General features: G+C 34.7%; 1 protein-coding gene and 1 pseudogene across 3 annotated transcripts; one reads left to right on the top strand and one right to left on the bottom strand.

Annotated features, from left to right (window-relative positions):
- The first annotated feature begins 6,204 nt into the window (after positions 1-6,204).
- LOC147273022 (Photosystem II reaction center PsbP family protein) lies at positions 6,205-8,313 on the top strand. 2 transcript variants are annotated; one of them, XM_086227522.1, is made up of 9 exons: positions 6,205-6,347; positions 6,449-6,533; positions 6,607-6,716; positions 6,836-6,901; positions 7,108-7,173; positions 7,303-7,385; positions 7,476-7,670; positions 7,890-7,934; positions 8,074-8,313. In XM_086227522.1, exons 1-9 carry the CDS (start codon positions 6,269-6,271, stop codon positions 8,098-8,100), a joined length of 756 nt encoding a protein of 251 aa, XP_086083648.1. In that variant the 5' UTR covers positions 6,205-6,268; the 3' UTR covers positions 8,101-8,313. The 2 variants fall into 2 exon arrangements, with proteins under 2 accessions (XP_086083648.1, XP_086083647.1); XM_086227521.1 differs by having other exon boundaries at positions 7,096-7,173.
- A 1,220-nt stretch (positions 8,314-9,533) lies between these two features.
- On the bottom strand, positions 9,534-12,469 carry LOC147273021 (cinnamoyl-CoA reductase 1-like; annotated as a pseudogene). Its single transcript, XR_015124194.1, has 6 exons — positions 12,302-12,469; positions 11,848-12,017; positions 11,469-11,654; positions 10,504-10,659; positions 10,075-10,264; positions 9,534-9,937 (listed from the first exon to the last, which is right to left on the bottom strand). The product of XR_015124194.1 is annotated as a cinnamoyl-CoA reductase 1-like (transcript).
- Positions 12,470-21,279: the final 8,810 nt, after the last annotated feature.

Raw genomic sequence — 21,279 nt, 5'->3', positions numbered from 1 at the left:
AACTGAGGCAAAAACATGCAAAAACGTTGAGAATTCATACATAAACCCTAAGAAAAAACCAATATCGACGGCGCCTAGGGTTTAGAACAAGAAAAAGATAGTGCTCCTAAAACTTCAAACCACTCTCGACAAGGAGAGACAAACAAGAAGGAAACGAAATATTTGAAATTATCATATCATCCTTTCATTTTAATATATTGTTACTTTCATTTTAAGTAATAAGGGTAAATTTGGCATTTCATATATATTGGTTGACAATAAGTGTAGACATTATTATAGTAAGACAAATAAATTTGCATATGATATCTGGTGTCCATGCCAATCTTCATGCTCCTATTGTTATTATTAAAAGGAAATTTTCAAAAGTGTTGGACAAGAAATTATTATTGTTTTAGTCTATAATTTTAAGCTCCTAGCCATTAGATTATTTTTTCCTCGCCTCTGCCATCCCAAAACTCTCCCAAAATTTCTTGCCATCCACCTGATTATATTTTAGGTGCAAAATACACCTAAACTGAAACTATAACTAAACATCAAACTAATCACTGAAATTAATTGAAATTGATAAAAAAAAAATTCAAATTGTAACTAAAACTGAAACCGAAATCAATCACTGTAACTGAAACTAAAATCGATTACTTAAACTAAAACTTAAATCGATCACTGCAACTAATGTTGATGTAGTTTGAGAATTAAATCATAATTCCCACCGTCACGTCGTACAAGCAATAATTCGATGAAAGATAAAGAACAAACACGGCCAATAAAACAGAAAATAATAAACCAATAAGCACACACAATCACACCGAGATTTGTTACGAGGTTCGGCAAAATTCCTACCTACGTCCTCGGGAGAGATCTCTGTTCTTCACTATGAGAATAATAAGTATTAAGATTACAATTGGACTAAATCACATAACCCAATCCCCAAAATCCCTTGTACACCCTTTCACAAAGTATTTCCCAAGAACCCTAGATCTCTCACCCAAGACTAATTACCTAATCTTGATCTCACCTATTCTAGATTGTGTGCCTCCCAAGAATCCTAAGGACTTGCTCACTCTAATCTGATTCTCTCATGTTTTTCTAAGCCCTTAAGGTTCTATTTATAACTATAGGCCTTATATTACAATCCTAGATAAAGTAGGAAGAAAGTTAACTTTGAGTAGGAAATAAGTTTCCTTTATACACAAGGAAAACCTCAAAACTTGCCCAAAAACGAAGTCCAAAACGCACCAGGAATTAATAATCTTCCAACACCTATTTGGACTCCTAACTTCATCCTAGAATGCCATGGAAATCCTCTATGAACCAGGAAATCTTCAAATGCGAGCCAAATTAACAACAATCTTCATCTTAGCGAGCATATCATGCAAATTACCTTGCACCAAATACCATTGGCCTTGACCTTGTACTAACTACACATAACCCGAATCAAGAAACTATGGTCCACCCTTGATTCGCACGGCCAATACATATGTGCAGCTGCATCGTGTAACCAATTACCGATTAGCACCGAAGAGGGGCCTCGATTCACCCCCTCCTCCAATAGGATCTCCTTTCTCACCATCGTTTGAACCTTGGAAACATGTCACAACCGTCTCTGCTGTACCCGCAAACGAGACCTTCCTCAAGCGCTTGATTTCTTGTGCATTTCGTTTCCAACCAACCATCGAGGTTTGAGTTCCTATCAAACAATATAGACCACCACACTTCTCTTCCTTCATTAGGACCATGCTTCCATGAGTAATTTTCATGACTCCACCTGCTATCAAAACCAGGTAGCCCTTGGAATCCAACCTACTCAAGGATATCAAATTCCTTAATTTGTAGCTTTGGGACATAAGCGACTCCACCCAAAGTATGCTCCACCCCATTGAACATCTTGATCTTCACCATTCCAACCACCATGACGTCAACTTTGGACCCGTCAGGCAAAGAGAAAGATCCTCCCTTTGACTCTTGAAACTTTTCAAAATATTCTTTCCTAGAGCATATATGGTGAGTAGAACCCGAATCCAATATCCAATTACCATGAGAAGAAGTGTTACCTATAGAGACTGTGAGAAGTTCTCCAAATTCATTACAGTTTGCTACCGCCGTAGAGCCATGACCATCCTTCTTATTCCAAGTCGGACAATCCTTCTTTATGTGTCCCCACTCTTTGCACTTGTAGCACTGTCAGCCCTTACCACTACCCTTTGATCTAGCCTTGCTATTATCACTAGAACCACTGGTAGTTTGCCTTCCTCTTTGACCATGAGCAACAAACAAGGAATCTTTATCCTCAACTTTCTTTCTCCTTTCACTAGACAAGAGAGTTGACTCGACCTCCTCCATCTTCAGTGTATCCTTACCATACAAGAAAATATCCACTATGTTGTCATATGTATCAGGAAGCGAGGTTAGAAGTAAGAGGGCTCGATCTTCTTCCTCAATCTTTACCCCAACTCTTTCGAGTTGATTCAGCAGTCCTTTGAACACGTTCATATGATCCATGAGATTTGCACCCGCTTCCATCTTCAGCTTATATATGTCCCGCTTCAGATTCAACTTTGTGGCCATAGACTTCTGAGCTAAATAAAGCTTTTCTAGTTTCTTCCACAATTCCGGGGCAGAATCTTCATCTATATTGTTGATAATATTATCAGCAATATAAAGCCGAATCGTGCTCACACACCTGCACTCTAATCTTCCCAGTCATCATCTGTCATCTTTGCTGGCTTTCCTTCTTCCTTTCCCTTCAAGGCGCGTGCCACGCCTTGCGAAACTAGGACATCCTTCACTCTCTTTTGCCATAGAGTAAAGTTACCTCTTCCATCAAATTGCTCCACCTTAAAAGATGAAACACCACTATTTCCCGCTACCATGACAAATTACCCTTGATCGATAAAAACGGAACCACGATCGATGAACACGAAACCTGGCTCTGATATCAATTGTTGATGTAGTTTGAGAATTAAATCCTAATTCCCACCGTCACGTCATACAAGCAATAATTCGATGAAAGATAAAGAACAAACACGGCCAAGAAAACAGAAAATAATAAACCAACAAGCACACACAATCACACCGAGATTTGTTACGAGGTTCGCCAAAATTCCTGCCTACGTCCCCGGGAGAGATCTTCGTTCTTCACTATGAGAATAATAAGTATTAAGATTACAATTGGACTAAATCACATAACCCAATCCCCAAATCCCTTGTACACCCTTTCACAAAGTGTTTCCCAAGAACTCTAGATCTCTCACCCAAGATTAATTACCTAATCTTGATCTCACCTATTCTAGATTGTGTGCCTCCCAAGAATCCTAAGGACTTGCTCACTCTAATCTGATTCTCTCACGTTTTTCTAAGCCCCTAAGGTCCTATTTATAACTATAGGCCTTAGATTACAATCCTAGATAAAGTAGGAAGAAAGTTAACTTTGAGTAGGAAATAAGTTTCCTTTATATACAAGGAAAACCTCAAAACTTGCCTAAAACGAAGTCCAAAACGCACCAAAAATTAATAATCTTCCAACACCTATTTGGACTCCTAACTTCATCCTAGAATACCATGGAAATTCTCCATGAACCAGGAAATCTTCAAATGCGAGCCAAATTAACAACAACTAAAACCAAAAGCGATCACTGCAACTGAAATCGACCAATGAAACTGAATTAAAAAAAAAAAGATGGATCAAAGAAGAAATATACATATCTACAAAGCAACTTCGATAAAATCACAAAATCAAGGTCAGAAAACAAGATCAAAGAAAGAAAAAAAAAAAGATGGATCAAAGAAGAAACATACAGACCTACAAAGCGCCTTCAATCAAATCACAAAATCAAGGCAGCAAAACAAGATCATAGATCACAATCGGAGATCTAAAGCTTGTGATCTCCAAACAGATCTCCAAATCTCCGCACAATCTTGGCTCTACTCTGACTGCCGCATCTGACCAGTTCTTTGCAACCAACCAGGGGTTATCATAGTCATTGATGGAGAGCAATAATTCGTATGATCGATGAATCTGAGAGACGAATGGTAACATTAAAAGAGAGAAATGAAACATTGATATTGGATAAAAAAAAAAAAAAGGGAAGACTAAATGAGCAAAAATAGAAAACAAGATTAGCTTATATTGATGAGGGCGCTTTGTAGGTTTGTATGTTTCTTCTTTGATCCATCTTTTTTTTTCTTTGATCGCTTATATTAATAGATATTAAAATCATATATAAAATAATTAATATATAAAAATTAATATATATTATCAATGATGGTTCGGTTCGGTTAAAATCAAAAAATTTCATATTGCTACTTGATTGATAGGTAAATGCGCGCTTTGAAATGACGTAGCTCCAAAATGGAGGTTGGTAATTATTTACTATTATTGCTTTCACTATTTTTTTAGACAATTATTATAAGGGTTCTAAATTTTTTTAACTTGGTCATAAATATTCAAGTAAATATTTAAATATCAAGAATAATTAGTGCACATGCAAGGAATAAAATTTCGGGTTTCGAGAAAATTTCGAAAGAAATTTCGACGGAAATTTCGAAGATTTTTAAATTTCGATAAAAATTAGACGGAAATTGCTATCAAAATACGAAAATTTTGAATGAAACTTTACCATATGTTTATTTAACATATTATCTACTAAATTGATAAAAAACATTGAAGAAATCAAATTATATAGTAGGTTTCATGTGATATAAGGTGAATATAATGCGCGCTGGAGCAAATACTGTTAAATAAAATTAGTATAATGAATAAACAAAATTAGTATATTCTTTACACTGTATAATTTAATTATACACTAAAATCTAAACCTTAATACTCTATATATTTTATATACTCTAATACTCTTTATACTCTATAATTTATACATTAAACCCTATATACTATATATTCTTTAGGATATTAGGTTTTAAGCCCTTTATGATACTTTTAATTATTTTTTTATATAGAAATGTATTAAAGTTTAAGGTTTAAAATAACTAAACGAAATCTCAAACTTTTTTTTTTTTTCCAATTGCCCAAAGGCCCCAAACCCCCCCTCCTTTTTTCTCCCCTTTTTTTTTTTTCCTCGTGCCTCTCTCTTCAGTCTTTTATTTTTTATTTTTTATCTTTCCTTCCCTTTTTCCCGTGCCTCTCACCTAGCCAAGCTTTGTCTTCACTAAGTGTAACAACCAAATTTTGGCTTATGGTAATTTTGTTACTTAAATTTTTCAGATTTGTTTTAAGGTTTGTTTAAAGGAATTAGAAATTTCTTTAAATTTATTTTAACTAACTTAGACCTTTGGTTGTGGTTCTAGAGTTTAGTTGTGTGGAAATGAATTTTAGAAAATGAAAATTCAAGAATTTGGCGATTATTATTTTTTTCAGAATTAAATTATAAGAGTAGGATTTTTCATAATTTTTTTGAAAGCAATTTGACTATTTTGAGGTTATAGGAAATTAGTACTCATCAATACAAGTCCATAGAATTTTTCGGTGAATTATTTAGAGTCTCGAGCTATTTTTGGTGAATTTCTGAACTTGGAGAAAATAGAAAATATGAAAATTTCAATAATTTCGATAAATTTCGGTAAATTTCGCCGAAATTTTTGAAATTTCGGCGAAATCTCCCGAAAAATTATTAAACATGTATTTCGATTTCGGCACCCTAAAAAAACTAAATTTTTGGCGAAAATTTCGAAATTTAATATCTTGTGCACATGTTACTTTATAGTTTATAGTCAAACATTCGACTACAAATGCACTACAGTTACACTCAATTGTGGCTGTACTCTTGCACTGTTGTGTAAAAATTATAAGTTCTAAATGTTAAACCCATAAATCTCAGAGTAATACTTACTCTCACACATCCAAATAAGTCCTTATTAACACAAAAATTTCATTATAATTGCACTTTTTGGGGTTGCTACATAGCCTACACTACACCAACCGCACTTTTTAGTTTCTTTTTTCAGTTTTTAATTAAATCAATTGTGGTTTGCCCCTTAAAATTTTTTGTTTGAACTTTACCCTTAAACCCTAAACCCTAATAAATAGGACAATAAAAGTTAAAAATACAGGATGATAGAAAAAAAAAAAAAAAATTATATGGGCAAGTGCAACTATGCAAGTTCATGTCGTTTTGCTAAATTTTCCTTGGGGAAAAAGATATTGTGAAAGTGAAGAGGAAAAAGAAAAAGAAAGAAAGAAATGCACTTAATGGCCCAAAATAGAGCAAACAGAAACGAAGAAACAAAGCAGAAGGCAGAAGCAAATCTAAAAGGCATGGCGTGCGTTGCGTCTTGGTATTCTCTGTCCCTGCGACCTCGCACATGCCACTTCGCCGCTTCGTCGAACAAGAGAGGTGTCTGTGTCTATCAGCTCATGACTCCCACACCCCAATCACTACTTTCACTCTTCGCAGGTCACACTTAATCACCTCAATTCTTGCTTCTCTCTCTCCAGGGATCAAAATCTGTAGAAAACGCTATGTGCAATGTTGCAAAAACAAAGAACAAGAACACGAACCAGAGCCAGAACCAGAACCATGGTGTATAACTGTTTAATTTCTCTTAATTCATTTCGGAAAGGGGAATGTATATGTAACTCTTTTTGTTTTACAGTTTTGGCATTCAATTATGTCAAGCTAAGAGAAGACAAGTTTTGCTCGGAACGACGTTTGCTGCTTTTTCTTTTCCGGAAATGTTTACCACAAATGCATTGGCAGAGAATGGTATAAAAAAATGGATAATTTCTCTCCCAACCTCTTCATTTATCTTTTGATTTTTCATAGTTTGTAGTTGAATTTCATTTCATGAGTTAAATTTTAATTTCTTTAGATTTGAGTTTCAGATGAGCCAGAGGGTTTTCGTGGTTACACGGATGATGTCAACAAATTCAAGATATGGATTCCTCAAGGTGAATGAATACCCACTCACTGGGTTAGTGTATATACAAAATTAATTGAATCGAATTGAATGGTTGGATTCAATATGTTTAATTCTTCATTCATATATCACTAGCAGTTATATTTCTTAAGTAAAAGTAATATGCATTTAAACTAATTTGGAGCATAACTATAGTACTGAATGCTTAAGTATTTGTTTTTGGAGACTGGCAAGTAGGAGCAGGAGAACCAAGTGGATTTAAATCAGTAACTGCTTTCTACCCTGAAGATGGTTATAGCTCAAGTGGGTAATCTCTCAATCTCAGGGTTTATAATTTAGCATTGTTTATTTAGCTAATTTAATCTGTCTCTTTAGTACCTATTTCTGATTCCTCAACTAATGAACCTTGTTAATAATTGATTGCTGCTTCAGTTAGTGTTGTAATCACGGGGCTTGGTCCAGATTTTACAAAGATGGAATCGTTTGGCAAAGTCGAAGCCTTTGCTGAGACTCTGGTACTTGCTTTATTTCTTGTAATTTTAGTTTGTGCATAATTTTTTTGGTAGGGAAGTTTGTTAATTTACACATTAAGTTTGGCTTCAAAGGTGAGTGGACTGGACAGGAGCTGGCAAAGGCCAGCAGGAGTGAAAGCAAAGCTTATAGATTGCAAAGCATCTAAAGGGCTTTACTACGTTGAGTATTCGCTACAAAAACCTGGTGAAAGTTGCAAGCACCTGTTTTCAGCACTTGGGATGGCATCCAACGGCTGGTACAACAGACTATATACCGTCACTGGACAGGTAATTAAATGGAATTATACTAGATACTATAGTACATACACTATGCTAAGAAGATCCTCTATTGGCAAACAATATAAGATGCTTATGTTGCTAGGCTAGACTGTCTGATAAAAGAACATTACATATTATGCTAAACATCATTTCCTTCTAAATTCTGTGTTTCAGTTTGAGTTTCTTTCTTTCTTCATTTGATGCTTACAGTTCAATATTTTTCTGCAGTTTGTAGAGGAAGAATCAGATAAATACAGTTCCAAAATTGAGAAAGTGAGTTTAAAACATAAAAATGTTTAATTATACATAGACAAAATATTTGATATTTGGGCATATAGTTAGTTAAATCTTTTCCTTTTAACTGACTTGTGATTTATTTACCCAAAGTTTAAAGTTTTCTTTGGTTTTGCAGGCTGTCAAATCCTTTAGGTTCATTTGACAAACAACCTCAAGGGCTCCAATTTTGATTGATCAATTACATTCAAAATTTCGTGGTAATATAATGTAAGACATTTCAACCAAACAGCTGCCAAGAGAAGATTTCTACATGTAATACAGATTGCGTTTAAGTAACTACAGATTTATGTAGATTGTATATTTGTATTGCAGCAGCAACTCTATTTGAGATTTCATGATTTTTGTTATATCTGCATTTTGGAAGAGCCATGATCCTGGCTTGGTGCTAACTTCTAAGAGCCTCAACCCTGAAAATCAGATGATGGGGATGGGGAGGGAGTACCACCATGGAGGGAATTATAATCTGGAAAGAAGCAGGCTCTAATGATTGGAACCCAAAGTGTATCCAGTTTCTTAATAATTCTTCAGCCTTCTTGAAGCTTTCTAGGTATACCGAAATTAGTTTGGGTTTGATTTAAAAAACATGCATCAAATGAGTTTGGTTTGGCAAGAGAACCCGAAAATAATTGACCCAAAACCAGCCACCACCGTCGTTCGTTAATTACAATACATGAACCTTTTCTTGCCAAGTTCCCATCAATCATCATAGCTATGTTTTGTAATCTGTATGCAATAAAAATATTGCAATTACAGCCTCGTTTATAAGGACAACTTCCCCTTTTGCTCCTTTCAACTGTAGAAGATTCTTTTTCATGTTCCTTGTGATTTATGAAGTCCCATGGATAATAAAATGGTTTTGAGTCGTTGAAGGCGATGATCATATACCTGTGATTATATCCCATATCTGGAAAGACTCACAAAAAAAAATGGTGGATTAGATTTGATGCCAGCTATCTTGACTTTACAGGAACTTCTTATGAGCTGAGAGAATCTTCAAATCTAGTAATTAATCTTATTGATGAACAAGAACATCCGGATTTCCAATTCACTTTTAATTCTCTAATTGTGAACATACACAAGTTATCCAAAGAAGAGTTAAAATCACAAATTCAATTATTAATTCAGTCAAAAGATGAGATGACAAATGCTTCATCTCTATCATCCAAAGATGAAGAAATAACCTCTCATACCATGCAAGAGCCATCATTCAGTGGGGGATAATAATGGAGATGACTGTTTAGCAGTTTAGGCATCTTTCCTCTATCATCATCCAAAGATTTCAAAAAGATTTTGAGATATAATGAGAGTCAAGACCTAATCTTAGGGGACAATACGACTCCATCACAGCAAAGACACGTCTCCTGTCTTAATTTGAAGGATGCAAGCTACTTAAATAATTTTATTTAAGTGATTCTTCGGGGGGACATTCTATATCGTATTTTAACAATTCAATTTGACAAATTTGTAAGTTTCTATTCAAAAATCATCTCTGCAAAAAATTAAACAAATAAACAATCATTAAGATATCTAATTTTAATCAAATAAATTAACAAACATAATGTTTTAGACAAACACTTGAAAGGATGACTATTTAATTAAACAGTTAAATGATGTTTCTGATTTATCTAATTTTTTGCAAAGTTGATCCATAAAATATAGACGACTACGATCGTCCAATTACAAAGTGGAATGAGTCCCACAAGAGATCCCTTATTTACCATTAAATGAAGAATCTCACATTAGAAGTACATATTGGTCCTCTGGATTCCACAAGCTTAATTGGCATTGCAATAGTTGAGACAAGTTTTGCAATAGTTGAGACAAGTTTTCATCTTCGTGAGATGGTTCAATCTAAGAGTCCAACCTCTCTATAGCTTTCAACAGAGTCAATGAGAGTCTCTTCCAATGCACGGTAACTCCAACCCAGCCTTTGCAGTTTCTCGGAGCTCACCCTTGTTTCTCCTTCTACTTCAACAAATCTGCCAATATACATACACATGCATACTCAAATTAGTAAAGAAAGCAAACCATAACAACAGAAATTCTTGTCCATTAATTCAGAAGTACAAAGTCCCTCATTCTAATTCCAACTATTAAAGTAAAAGGAAAACCTTACTTTTTAGGATAATTGTAATTAGGATAAATGCTCCTCAGCTTCTCAAAAATATCCCCTGCCTTGGTATTGTGAGCAGTGCATATGTACCTTCCTTCAGCCTCAGGCTTCTCATATGCCAGAAGGAGTGCTTCAGCTACATCTTGAACATCAACTATTTTACGGTGCTTGTTTTCCAATGACTCATACCCTTCTGCATGAAGACATTGTTAAAGCCAGTTAATATGTATAATATAGATTATGAGAAAATGCAGCCCTATGTGCAACTTACTAAAGATCATGAATGGGGGCTAAACCTAGATCCTGCTTCATAAAAACCAAAATGGGAGACAAAAATAGACAAACCAAACAGAATATGTAGACAGTTACCTAAAGATGAGCTTTTTTTAAAACTAAATTAATGCACCATGTGTTTATGTCAAAAGTAAGTACCCTTCAAAAACTTGACAAGGACCTTGCATTTGCAGTGGACTGCAGAATTGGTCCCCATACAAGTGTAGGACAAACAGTTATAAGGTCAAGCCCAGTTCTTTTTGCAAACTCCAGTGCCTCACATTCTGCTTCAGTTTTTGAAAGGCAATACCAATTCTAGCAAAACAATAACTAGACAGTCAACATACAAATGTAGATTTATTGCAGTAGAGATCAGTCTATGTTCATAATTGCTAAATTTTGTAACACCTAATAAGAATGTGATATAATGACAATAAAATAACTTAAGAGTAAAGTGATGCAGTCTGCATAGCTAGTGCCTACATGGATTTGTCTCATTCTAAGAAAGCAAAAAGGCACTAGATGAAATTATGAACAAGATCTACATGGATGAGTTCTACCTAAATGAAGGGTCAAGATCTTCAAGATGTATAGCTTTTCCATGGACCCTAACATTTTTTTCCAATAAAATTACATTTTTTATGCCTCAATAAATAAACACACAAATTTACTGTTTTAGTAAATTTTGTTTTTGTAATAACCTCTAAATGTAAAATCTAAATTTCAATTTCAAAAAGAGCTTGTCATGATTCTAATTACATATGTAGTTTTAGGATTTTGGTCAATCTCCAAACTTCTGAACAAGGGTAAGTTCCTGTTTCCTATTTTTTTTTTTTTTTTTACTTTCCAGTTTTAATGAGGATTATTCACATTTCTTTAGGATTACTATTTCTATAAAAACTTCATAGTATATATAGAGTCTTCACTCTTTTACTCCTATTCTCTTGATATTCCCTGGACAATCACAAATTGTTATTATAGAAGTCTTTTGTTCTTGGTATTCTCTTCTTCTTAGTGTGTATGTGTTTTCATTTCTTGGTTCCACTACTGTACGTATTACAAGCTGCATTGATCATTAAGACCGTTCATCAGACAATTATAATTGGTGATCATGGGGTAATTACCTCAGTTTTTCTGCAATATTCCTTGTCCGACCAACAAGTTTCATCCAACACTTGACCTTGAGACCACCTAGGATTCATGGACACAGCAGCAACAGAGGACACAAACACAACTCGCTTGACTTTTGCTTCAACACATGCTTTAAGTACATTAAGGGTTCCCTTCACGGCAGGTTCAATCACTTGTACCTGCAACAGAGATACATCAAAATATTACCTTAGCACACTAAAATTTTATGAACCATACATACACTCACTGTACAATCCTTCAAATACTGCAGGAATCATATTCATTATATAGCTTAGAAGTTAGAACCATTGTTATGCGAACAAGACAAACGAGTGTATTGGGGGGTGAATGAGAGAAAGATAAGATTCTTGCCTCAGGATTTGGCACGGTGGTGGACGGAACTGGGCTGGCAACATGAAAAACTCCGTCGCAACCTACAATTGCTGCGCAAAGGGAGTCATAGTTCAATAACTCCGCTTTGAATAGTTTCAGGTTCTCAGATGCCTTGTCAAGTTTTTTCAAGTGGGCGTACTTGTCATTCCCTGCATACACACACACAGACACAGTATTATCAAGAATTTCACAATGCACCCATTTCCAAGATTTTGCTAGTTGTTATTGATGTATACCTTTTTCGTTAATTAAACAGGAAATATGTAATATTTAATCAATATAAGCGAGATCTAGCTGATAATTAATGAAAATGAAAAACAGATGCATCCGGCGATGAAACAGTAACATAGCAAACAATAAAAATAGAAAGTGTATTGTTCACAATAATTTACTAAAGAATGAATGAACAAAAGGAAGAAAGAGAAGGAATTACCGGGTTCTCTAACGGTTCCGTGGACAACGCAATCCTTGGAAAGGAGAAGCTTAACGACCCAGGAGCCAACGAACCCTCCAGCCCCTGTTACACAAAACCTTCCCTTCTCAACCGCCATTTTAGTACGAACAACTCTCTCTCTCTCTCTCTCTCTCTCTCTCTCTCTCTCTCTCTGTGTTAATGCATATTCTTTTTAGGGTAGCCTTAAAGGTTCAACTGTTCACGAGAAGAGCCTAATATAAAAGCATATTTTTCAGTCACTACTCACTAGATAGTTCTGCTTTCTTTTTCTCGCTCTTCCTCGCACCGTCATTTTCTTTCCTTTGAGTCTTTGACGTCATTTGACACTTTTGAATCCAAAGAAACGTCCCTTTTTTGATCTCACCGTATACAGCAGTAACCCTGTAACAGCACGTAAAGAACTGAAGAAAATAAGAAATAAATAAAAGAGTTAAAGTATAAAATGGTTCACGAACTTTACACTGATTTTTAATTTTGTTCATTAATTATAAAAAATGTCAATTTGGTCTATGAATTTTTTAAGTTATACCAAAACAATACAAACGTTAACTTTCATCCGAAAATTAACGGAATTGGTCACATGAAAATGTGATGAACGGACTAGAATGCCTCTGAAAGTGTGGTCACTTGCTATGCACATGACCAGTTTCCGTTAAATTTTTCGATAGAAGTTAACGTTTGTACTGTTTGGTACAATTTGAAAAGTTCGTGGACCAAATTGACACTTTTTATACTTAGTAGACTAAATTGAGATGCACAGTAAAGTTTATGGACCATTTTTGTATTTAACCCTAAATAAAATTTTGATTCTAGTGAAACAAGCAGGTAATTAATGTCATTTGTCTATTCTTAAGAGCCAAATAAAAAATTAATTAGAAACTCAATCTATCTGTGTACGCATGTGCAGAGAGAAAAAAAATAAAAATTCAATTATATTCTTTGATTTCAGTTATATTGAGAGCTCGGTAGCCTGCCGAGCAAGGCGATGCAAATATGCATTTGCATTTGCACATTTTTAGATTGCAGATGCATCTTTTTAGGTTGTAGATGCATCTTTTTAGGTTGTAGATGCATCTTTTTAGATTGCAGATGTAGCTTTTAGGTTGTAGATGCATGTTTTAGGTTGCAGATACAGAGAAAAGGTCGCAGATCCAGGCTACATCTGCAACGCTGAACGATCGACAAGAACCACCGAGCGCTCAGCAATTCCTACCGAGCACTCATTAGATAGTTTGGGGTTCTACTTAATTGCTTTCTCATTTTGGGTTTCTACTTAAAGGACCCTTATTTTTTTATTTTTTTTTTCATTATGAGCTTCCAATATTGGTGGTGAGATTTCGATCTCGGTTTTGAGCTTCTGATGCGAATCTCGAGCTTGCGATGTTGCAATCTTTGATCGTGAACTTGAAATTTTGATCGGGATCTTGCCATCTTCGAGTTCTCTGGCTTTTTTGTTCCCTAAGGTTTCAATTTTCGATTGGGGGTTTTTGACTGCTAGGTTTTCATCTTTGTGGGGATTTTGATCTTTGATCCTTTGTTTTGTTGTTGTTTTTCTCATCTTTTATTGGTGATTTGATTGCATGCGTTTATAAGATTTACATTTTTTTCCTTAGATTTTGTTTGATTTGATTTGATTGCTATTTTCTTTTGTTTTCGTTTAGTCTTTGATTTTATTTTGTTTGTGATAGTTAATTCTTTTACTTGTTTAGTTTCGGTAGTATTTATAGTTGTTTCAAATTTAGGGCCCGTTTGACACTGCTTCTTAGAAGCGCTTATAATCAGTAGAGTTTTTGTTGGAAGTGCTTCTACTCATAAGCACATATAGATTTTTATAAAAAATTCAAGTGTTTCATGCAAAATTAAGCACTTGGAAGTGCTTCTTGAGGAAGCACCTGACAGGTGCTTCTCAAAAAACCACTTAAAAGCGCTTTTATAATCCATAAGCACTTTTATTTATTTCGCCAAACACAACCAAAAGCTTTATTAATCTGAAAGCGCTTTTGTCAATTTTAAAAGCAGTGTCAAACGGGCCTTTAATTACAATAGAAATTTGTGAATAAATTTAGTTTGTGATGTAATGTCAGTTTACTTTTTGACTTAAGGTGCAAAAATTTTGTGTACCTGCATGCTTAGTTATAGTTCAGTTTAGTTCTTAGACCGGTATGTTTTGTATAAAATTATAGTGTTCTATTTTACTTCTTTTCAATTGTAATTTTTTTTTTTTTTTTTTAGTTTTTGTCAAACCTTTTCAGTTTAGCTTTTTATTTACACCTGCATGTTTTTTATTAGAATTAGAGTATATATGTTGTGTTTACAATTATAGAAAATTGCATTTTGTGAATTAATAAGTAATGTTTGTTTGTTGTTTTTATTTTTAATAAATTACCTCTAGATACAAAAAATCTAAAAAGCTTAACTAGAGATACAACCAACCTAAAACCTAACGAGAAGGACAATAAGTCTACTAAGATTATACAGTCTGTTGTTGCACGTGTAAATATCTATTGTTTTTCTCTATGTCTCTCTCTTTCTTATCTCACTCTCTTTGTCTTCTTTCTCTCGACTCAGTCTCTCCTTCTCACATGGATGGTGTGGAAGGCCTTAATGCCCAATCTACAAGTGAGACTAATATTTTTAGCATGAATAGTACTCATAGTGAGAATAATAGTTATTTTTGTTCAAATTGTGCTAAAAGTCAAATTTTTGTACCAAATTAGAATATACCTTTATTTTATTATTAAGTTTTCAATAATATAATTTAATAACTTCAATATTATGAAATTTATACCCTTGTAAATATTTCGATGAGATCTTTATAATGATACTAATATTGAATATATTTAACTTATTACGAAATTTGGTAGTGTTAGAAAATTTAGAAAACGTGATCAAATTTAACATTTATAAATTTGGGTGAAGTAGTTGTTGGAAACATTAGTAAAGTTTTTCTAAAAATTTTTGAAATATGTTAGATTTTAGGATTTTGAATTGGCTTTTCCTTGCCAAAATCAATGTAATTATTTTTAATTATTCACTCACAAACTCTAGGCTAGAATTAAGGTTAAAAACACTTGGGATAAAGAAATCAAGATTGAAGTTGCAATGCAAAAGCTCTAAGGTATAATGCATTTTATGATTTCACGAAATCAGTATGACTGTTGATACTTCAAAACTCATTTCGTAAATTGGCTTTTATAGCTCATTTCATGCTTTTAAACAAGCATATGCACGGCTAAGGGTCGGCAATGTGCCGGGCTGGGCCAGCTCGGCCCAAATCTTTTGGGTTCGGGCCGGGCTTGGGCTTGAATTAGAAGAGCCCAATTGGGCTTCGGGCCGGGCCAGGCTTGGGCCTTAACACAAGCCCAAGGCCGGCCCATCGGGCTCGGGGCTTGCGGGCCGGGCTGGGCCCGAACGGGCGGCCCATAATGGGCCCAAAGTCTATTTACACACATATATATATATCTTCAATAAAAAAATATCAAATTTTGGCTATGTTGTGATTTGAACATGAGACCTCACATAACAAATTTCAACTCTCAACAAACTGAGCTGACTAGTTTATTTGTCTAGTTTGTGAATCATAACATATTTAATAGCTCTTTCGTTTGTTTACTTCAATAAATAATTAATATGCTTATTAAGTTATTATATAATACTATTATGTTAGTAATAGTGTAATACCATAAATAATAAACTTTTAAATTATATACAACATTACAACTATAATAAAACATAAATGTACATGTGTATATACAACTTTTATAATACAACTATAATTAAAGTTATTAAACCACGATCGTTCATTAATTCGACCACCGTTACCTCACTTTTACATCTTTGATTGAGCTTATTTTTTGCATGGATTATCTTTGAGTGGGAAACTAAAACATGAACGGTTCAGATCGTTAAAAACACGATTGAGATGTGAGCTTCTACATATAAATACACTTGAAAAGTATAATTCTAATAACTTTCCCATTGAAACCTTGTCGTTTTCATAATTGTGAAAACCACAACGTAATTTCAACAATCTGAGCCGTTAATTTTCTATGTTTATAGTCAAAGATCATCCTTACAAAAAATTGGCCAAATCGGAATTCATTTACCTGTTCGATTATCATTAGAAAAACCACGATCGTTCATAAGTTGGACCACCGTTACCTAACTTCTACATCTCCGATTGAGCTAATTTTTTGCAGGGATGATATTTGAGTGAATAACTAAAAAATGAACGGTTTAGATCGTTGAAAATACAATTTCATCGTATGTTTATAAAACATTTGTAATAAAAACTCTAAACCCCAAACCAAACCCCAAATAATACTTTTAAAACAATCCAAATCCCAAATAATCCATTTAAATATTTAATACAAAACTTGAGATTCCTTATATATTAAATTATTAATACATTATATTAATTATATAAAAATTATGTAAAACCTAATTTATTGGAGTAAACAAACAAAAAACGTATTAAATATGTTATGATTCACAAACTAGACAAATAACCTAGTCAGCTTAGTTGGTTAAGAGTTGAAGCTAGTTCTGTGAGGTCTAATGTTCGAATCAAAACATAGTCAAAATCTTATATTTTTTTTTTATTGAAGATATATTTGTGTGTAAACGGGCTTTGGACTAGGCTTCGAGCGGGCCTAATCGGGCCGGGCTTCGGGCGGGCCGTGGGCTTCAAGGAGCTGGCCCAAGCCCAGCCCAAGGGACTTTCGGGCCGGGCCGGGCCAGCTCAAATTTCGGGCTAGATTGGGCTTTGAGCCTAATGGGCCAGGCGGGCTTCGGGCCTTGGGCTTTTTGGTGAGGCCTATGCACGACACATGAGCTAAACTTTCATTAATTCAATTTTTAAAGGACATGTGATGTTAGCTCTTTAGCCTTCAACTTGTTTTCACGCGCACAGACACAGCACCAGTACACTATTCATCATCTCTCCCACTCCACATCTCACACGTACAGGTGGCTGTGTATTTTGCTTGGCTAAAATTTCCTCTTACCGTTTTATTAATTCTCAGCCACATCATTATTCTTATATTTTCTTGGCAATATTCTTGGATATTATTTTTTGTTAGTTTTGTCCTCTTGCTCAAACCATTGAGGAGCCTCTAAGTGTCTAAATTAGATAAGAATGATTTTGATAAAATGTAGGGTACGGCCAAGGAATAAAATTTCGGGTTTCGAGGAAATTTCGATGGAAATTTCGACGGAAATTTCGAAGATTTTTAAATTTCGACAAAAATTCGATGGAAATTACTATCAAAATACGGAAATTTTGAATGAAACTTTACCATATGTTTATTTAACATATTGTCTACTATATTGATAAAAAAACATTAAAAAAACTAAATTATATGGTAGGTTTCAAGTGATATGTGATGAATATAATGCGCGCTGAAGGCAAATACTGTTAAATAAACTTAGTATAATGAATAAATATAATTAATATATTCTTCATACTATATAATCTATACTCTATATTGTTTATGATATAATATAAGATATTAGAGTTTAGGCCTCTTAGGGTATTTTTTATTATTTTTTATATAAAAATATATTAGAGTTTAGAGTTTAAAAATAATTAAACGAAACTTCAAACTCTTTTTTATCTTTTCAATTGCCCAAAAGTCCCAAATCCCAAACCCCAATCAACCCTTAACCTCTTTTTTTTTTTTTTACTTTTTTGTTTCTCTTCACATAATAATAGTATCCATTAAGTACATGACACATCACCCTTTTTGTTTCTCTTCACATGATAATAGACTTAATAGTATCCATTAAGTATTTGAACCTTGACTGTGTCAGCGTTGGCCTACCTCAAAAGAGAAGAAATAAAAGCTGGGTCTTAGGTGGACAGCTAGCTAGCTGACTTGAATATTGTTTGGTGAGTCCGTGAGTGAATTTTTTTTTCTTTCTCTTTCCTTCACTTCCTTTTCCTCACCTTTTCGGCTTTTCCTTCCATTTTCCTTCCCGTGGCAGAGCCTCTTCTTCCCTCTCATTTCTCTCTTCCATTTTCCAGCCCAGGCGCATAAATCTCTTCCTCCTTCTCTTCTCCCTCTCTTCCTCTTCTTCTCTCCGATCTCTTCCTCCTCTCCTCCCCGATTTCTTCTCCCCTCTTGGGCTGCCTAAATATGGCCGGGAGTTGGCTGGGATCTCCCTCTCTTGCGAAGAGTGAAGACAGAGAAAGAGAAACTACTGGAGAAAACAAAAAAGGAGAAATTATTGGAGAAGACAGAGCGAAATTTCGAAAATTTCGACGAAATGTTGACGAATATATGCTCAAATTTTCATACCCCTGAAAAACGAAATTTAACTCCTTGGGTACAGCTCACACATCTCCTCACCTCTTTCATTTCTGAATTTACGCCTTGGACATTTTTAGAGAGAGTGTGTTTTTGTTATACCAATGAGGAAAAATCATTTTTCTTATGAAAATTGTTTTCTAAAATCTGGGTTTTTGTTTCTACAATCTGAGTGGGTCTTGAGTATTCTTTATCTTCATCAAACAATCATATAGATTTTAGATTTTAGATTTTAGATTCTCCATCAACTTCTCTAAGTTTTGTATCTTGAGGGAGCTGATTTTTAAAGAATCCATACTTGCATTTCATAGCATTATCTTTGGAATCCACTTGCTTGGTTGCGATTGGTGCCGTGCGTTAAAGAGCTCGAGAAGAAGCTGCCAATGGCATGAATGACTGATTGCTAGCTTCAAGGTGTTTGCACATGGATGCACAATGGTAAGAAGCTGCCACTTAGTATTAGGACTAAAGTGATTTAGCTTGTTGTGTGATTGCTTGTATTGAAACCCTTGATAGTGGATTGCTTGATCAGCTGGAAAAGTCCCCCGGATTTTTAATCGTTAGGGGTTTTTCTGGATGAACAATCTTGTGTCTTGTTTGTTGTTTATCTTCATTGTGTTGTTTATTATTAATTTGAAAATTCTATCACAAAATCACACACTCCACTTTAGCATGTTAACTTAACCTTTTGAATGCTAAATGAAAGTTTGAAAATCTGCTCACACACCACTTTAGTTATTGATAGCACTTGGATGCTTACACTGATGGATCATTTGAGTGCATAGGTTGTCACTTAATCCTTGTGTGTGTTTGATTTGTGTTGGTTGCAAAATTTGTGTTTTGTTTTCGAGTGTCAATCTGTAGCTACAGATTATTACTTGTTTGATTGGTCGCTAGGTGCACGAGTAGAATACTTTCTGTTGTGATCAGTTAATCAAAAATTGGTTCTCATCACTAATCGTGTTTCTAATCAGGTTAATTAGGCAGATAAACCACCTAATACCAACCTTCAAAATCTTTCCAAAATTTTCTTATTATTTCTTTCATTTATTGGTAAATTTATGAATTAAAAAAAATCAAACACAACGGTCCAATACTCTGAACTGTTCAAAATTCAGACAACCCAACGTAACAAAAGGATTCGAATCCTCTCCTAAGCTAGCTAAGCTTTTTACTTTAAAGTGTCATGTGTCTATTAGGCCTTCCACAGTGAAAGCCTGAGTTTGATTTTAATTCCAATAAATCAAACTCAAAAATAGAAATCCACTCTCATAGTGGGCCGGAGATATAGATTTCTATTTGGCCTAATTTCTATTTGTGATGTTAATTCCTAAACATCAGTGAGTTTGATTTCTATCCCTGGCAGTTGGCCCACCAACAATCAAAAGCAGCCTGCCAACAAATAAAGCAGCCCACGTGATTTGCATTTCTGACGCGGGACCCACACTGGCGCACCTTCATACCAGCTGCAGACTCATGACCGTTGCAATCTAATGGCTTTAATGACTTGTCCGTTTGAGATCAACATACAAGATTAAATACTACGTATTTTTAATTGAATAATTAATAAAAAAATCATAGAAAAATGCAAAAAATTATAGAAAAATTATTAAAAAAATTATAGAAAATATGGGAGGAACTCCAACGGCTAGTTTCATATTTTTTTTCTATAAATACACCCTTATCTTCATCCATTTTCACACATTCATCAATCTTTTTCTCTCAAAAAAGTCTTACATAAATTTTTGTTTTTTCATTGATAGGGAAGAAAGGTTCGTCGTGGTCGAGCGATGAAGAAATTGCTCTCGTGAAGACTTGGCTAGCAAAAACGTTGAATCAGACCCTTGGTGCCAATCAAAGAAATCCCGAGTGGTGGGCAGAAATTCACGCTATATATATATTGAGAATTATCCCTAAGCCCGCTCCTTGGGTCGACAACCCGACGCTCTCAAAGCTCATTTTAGGACAATAAGCCATTATTGCACAAAAATGTGGACTAACTACCTTGCGGCTCAAAGAGAGTGTGCTAGCGGTGTCAATAATGACATGTTGGTGAGTTTTTTTTTTTTAACAAATTATTTGAGTTATATGTTTTCCGTATACCTAATTATTAATTTCTTTCGAATCATTTGTATAGGTGGATCAAGCATATGCGCGGTATAAATCTTTAAATAAAAACAAATCTTTCAGGTTTTCCCATATATGGCCATTATTACAAGACACTGTGTGAAGTGGGGTTCTTCAAACGTTGCCGATACCAACACCCCCACCGACATTGATAAAACACCAAATGACGACTCCAATGCAGAAACCCCAGCTGAGGAAGCACTGGCATTTCAACCACTATCTAATGCCCGTTCTAGGCCACTTGGAGGAAATCTTTCAAAAAAGACTAAGCAAGATAATCCGAACGTGAACAAAATTGCCAATCACATGGAGAAATTCTACCAAAGGGAGCAGGTTCTTGATGCTCAGCGCCTAGCTAGAGAGAAGATGATTGATGAAGAGCAAAGGGAACAAAAAGATGTGGAGGTCATGAAAATAGACACAGATACCAAGCACGGGGCACGAAAAGCATTTTGGGAACAACATCAAATTGAAGTGCAAGAAAAATTGAGTGCACGTGATAGGGCTAATGCAAAGAATGAG

This window comes from Dryas octopetala, chromosome 9 (genome assembly GCF_963921425.1).
Source record: "Dryas octopetala chromosome 9, drDryOcto1.1, whole genome shotgun sequence".
Taxonomy (NCBI): Eukaryota; Viridiplantae; Streptophyta; class Magnoliopsida; order Rosales; family Rosaceae; genus Dryas; species Dryas octopetala.
This window is presented reverse-complemented; position numbering and strand designations above follow the sequence as displayed.